The sequence below is a fragment of the Alexandromys fortis genome, unplaced genomic scaffold (genome assembly GCF_014885135.2).
Source record: "Alexandromys fortis isolate MF-2015 unplaced genomic scaffold, M_Fortis_MF-2015_v1.1 scaffold_110, whole genome shotgun sequence".
Lineage (NCBI taxonomy): Eukaryota > Metazoa > Chordata > Mammalia > Rodentia > Cricetidae > Alexandromys > Alexandromys fortis.
In genome coordinates this window covers 386,923-390,630 of record NW_026068014.1, presented here as the reverse complement: position 1 = coordinate 390,630, position 3,708 = coordinate 386,923, and the positions used below count along the sequence as shown (strand labels likewise).

General features: G+C 37.9%; 1 protein-coding gene across 1 annotated transcript in view; it reads left to right on the top strand.

Annotated features, from left to right (window-relative positions):
- The first annotated feature begins 1,650 nt into the window (after window positions 1–1,650).
- LOC126513735 (pancreatic alpha-amylase) overlaps window positions 1,651–3,708 on the top strand; it is an 11,031-nt gene continuing 8,973 nt past the window's right edge. Inside the window, exons 1-2 of the mRNA XM_050162251.1 lie at window positions 1,651–1,818; window positions 2,182–2,328. Coding sequence (XP_050018208.1) covers window positions 1,651–1,818; window positions 2,182–2,328 — 315 coding nt within the window. The remainder of the gene's footprint in view (window positions 1,819–2,181; window positions 2,329–3,708) is intronic.

The window sequence follows — 3,708 nt, the reverse complement described above, 5'->3', positions numbered from 1 at the left end:
GTGGTGGGAATGCAAACTTGTGCAACCTTTTTGTCTTATTGACTGTGTCTTTTGCTTTACAGTAGCTTCCAAGTTTCAGAAGGCCCCATTTACTAATTTTGCTCTCAGTGTCTGTGTTACTAGGGTTATATTTAGAAAGTTGTCTCCTCTGCATAAGCATTGAAGCTATTTTCCACATTTTCTTCCATCAGGTTCAGTGTGGTTAGAATAATATTGAGGTCTTTAATACATGTAGACTTTGTACATGGGGATAGATATGGATCTATTTGCATTCTTCTACAAATAGACATCCAGTTATGCCAGCACCATTTGTTGAAGATCTTTTTCCCTGTTGTATAACTTTAGCTTCTTTGTCAAAAATCAGGTGTTCATAGTTTTATGGATTAATATCTGGGTCTAGGATTTAATTCCATTTGCAAACCTGTCTGTTTTTATGCCAAAATCAAGCTTTTTTTTTAAAGTTGTAGCTCTATAATAGAGCTTGATGTCAGGGATAGAGATGCCTCTGGAAGTACCTCTATTATACAGGACTGTTCTGACTATATCAGGTTTCTTTGTTTTTCCATATGAAGTTGAGTATTGTTCTTTGAAGGTTGGTGAAGAATTGTGTTGGGATTTTGATGAGGGTTGCATTGAATCTATAGATTGCTTTTTGTAGGGTTGCCATTTTTATTATATTGATCCTACCTATCCAAGAGTATGGGAGATTTTTTTCATTATCTAATATTTTCTTCAGTTTCTTTTTTCAGAGACTTAATGTTCCTGTTGACTAGGTCTTTCACTGGGCAGACGTCATTTTAACAATCTTCTGCACTGTCATAATTTCCATCCTTTCTGGAGAACTTCATTACAGATTTCTTTATTAATGTGCAAGGTTTCTAATGTATCTTCCATCATTGTCTCTGTCTTCAAAGCAATTAAATGTTCTTGCAAAATAACCAAATTGGATGCAAAATGACCATATTAGTCGCTAGGAGGAATCTCAGAAGGACTCATCTGTAGGAGTAGAACTATAGTTAAGGAATGGGTGCAAGAGAGGGAGAATCAGGTTACTCTTTGATAAATTACCAAATGCTAAATGGTCATCTTTAAATACTTACACAAATGCACATCATTAAATAGACTCAACAGGTTGTATTTATATATACACACACATATATGTAATAATTAAGAAGAATTCGTGAATTAGAAAGATGCAGCAGGGGATAAGGAGGAGTTGGAGGAGAGTGTAGGCTTAAAATCAAGTGAATAATATATTCAAATATTTAATCGTCTACTAAAAGAAATAAATATAAAAATAAATTAAAACCACAAATGAAATGATGATCCCATGACTATTTATAATGAGAAATACAAAGATTTAAAGATGGATAGTCCTAAATATATTTGGATTCAGGTGTGATGTACTATTGGAAGATATAATAAATAAGATGTAATATAAATGAAATAATATCTGACCCTTAAAAACCTTAAGTTTATCCTCTATGGGAATTTCTGAGGATTCTTCAGCTGCTCACACCATTGCTGCTAATCTTGTTCAGATTATAGCTTGTACTCTAAATATTTATTCATGAGCATTTACTTTGCAAAATGTCCCTCTTTCAGTATATAAAGAGGCGCTAGAGAGAACTCTGACGACTTCAAAGCAAAATGAAGTTCTTCCTGTTGCTTTCCTTCATTGGGTTCTGCTGGGCTCAGTATGACCCACACACTCAGTATGGACGGACTTCTATCGTCCACCTGTTTGAGTGGCGCTGGGTTGATATTGCCAAGGAATGTGAGCGATACTTAGGTCCTAAGGGATTCGGAGGGGTTCAGGTAAGATTTGCTTAAAATTTNCAGGTAAGATTTGTTTAAAATTTAAATGTAGAGTTCACTGTGCTCACACAAAAGAGTTTTCTAATGAAGATTAGCAAGTTTGGAGGATAACTTCGTTTCACACATAACTTTCCTTTAGAGGGATACGTCTTGGTGGGGTGGCTGGCCTCTTTATACTTTGTTGCAGGGTCCTGAGGTGGGAACTCTGCAATGTCTTTGCTTATTTATACTTTGTTGTTAATGATCAGAGCTGCGTGTGCAGAGGGTGAGAAATAACATCAGGTCACTGATAGGTTTCTGTCAAGATTTAATTATGTGAAGTAAGCATTAATCCAGCACTAATTATGCTAACTGTATTTGTAGGTCTCTCCACCCAATGAAAACATCGTGGTTTATAATCCATATAGGCCATGGTGGGAAAGATACCAACCAATTAGCTACAAAATATGCACAAGGTCTGGAAATGAAGATGAATTCAAGGACATGGTGAAGAGGTGCAACAATGTTGGTGTAAGTGAAGTCACATTTTCTTTACAGTTATTATATATAAAATATTTCTCTTTGTTTCAAGTTCTTTCTGATTGACTAGAAGATTTTAAGTCTCTGAAATCATATATTGCATTTTATCTATTATTAAAAATGTATTTCTGTCTTTTTGTTAACTTTAATATTTTTAATACAACAAAATGTTCACTTTTAAAATTAATAACTAAAATACTTAACAGATTTCTTTATTATTATTTTTTTAATTAAAAATTTCTGCCTCCTCCCTGCCTTCCATTTACCTCTCCCTCCCCCCACACCCCTTCTCCTCCCTGTCCAATCTAAAGAGCAGTCAGGGTTCCCTGCCCTGTGGGAAGTACAAGGTTCTCCCCCCTTCATCTAGGTCTAGGAAGGTGAACATCCAAACAGACTAGGCTCCCCACAAAGCCAGTACATGCAGTAGGATCAAAACCCAGTGCCATTGTCATTGGATTCTCAGTTAGCCCTCATTGACCGGCACGTTCAGAGAGTCTGTTTTGATTTCATGTTTTTCAGTCCCAGTCCAGCTGGCCTTGGTGAGCTCCCATTAGATCAGCCCCACTGTCTCAGTGAGTGGGTGCACCCCTCGCGGTCCTGACTTCCTTGTTCATGTTCTCTCTCCTTCTGCTCATCATTTGGACCGTGGGAGCTCAGTCCCAGTGCTCCAGTGTGGGTCTCTGTCTCTATCTCCATCCATCGCCAGATGAAGGTTCTATAGTGATATGCAAGATGGCTATCATCAGTATGGCTATAGGATCGGGCCATTTCAGCCTCTCTCTCCTCAGCTGCCCAAGGAACTAATTGGGGACATCTCCATGGACACCTGTGACCCCTCTTGAGACAAGTCTCTTGCCAACCCTAAAATGACTTCCCTAATTAAGATATATACTTCCCTGCTCCCATATCCACCCTTCCTCCATCACAACCATTCCATTCCCCCAAGTTCTCCCCATCCTCACCTTCTCTCTTTTCTCTCCCCATTTCCCCTTACCCACATCCCACTCCACCCCTAAGTTACCAATTTTTGCCCAGCAATCTTGTCTACTTACAATATCCAGGAGGATAACTGTATATTTTTCTTTGTGTTCACCTTCTTATTTAGTTTCTCTAGGATCACGAATTATAGGCTCAATGTCCTTTATTTATGGCTAGAAACCAATTATGAGTGAGTACATCCCATGTTCATCTTTTTGGGTCTGGGTTACCTCACTGAGGATAGTGTTTTCTATTTCCATCCATTTGCATGCAAAATTCGAGAAGTCGTTGTTTTTTACCGCTGAGTAGTATTCTAATGTGTATATATTCCACACTTTCTTCATCCATTCTTCCATTGAAGGACATCTAGGTTGTTTCCAGGTTCTGGCTATT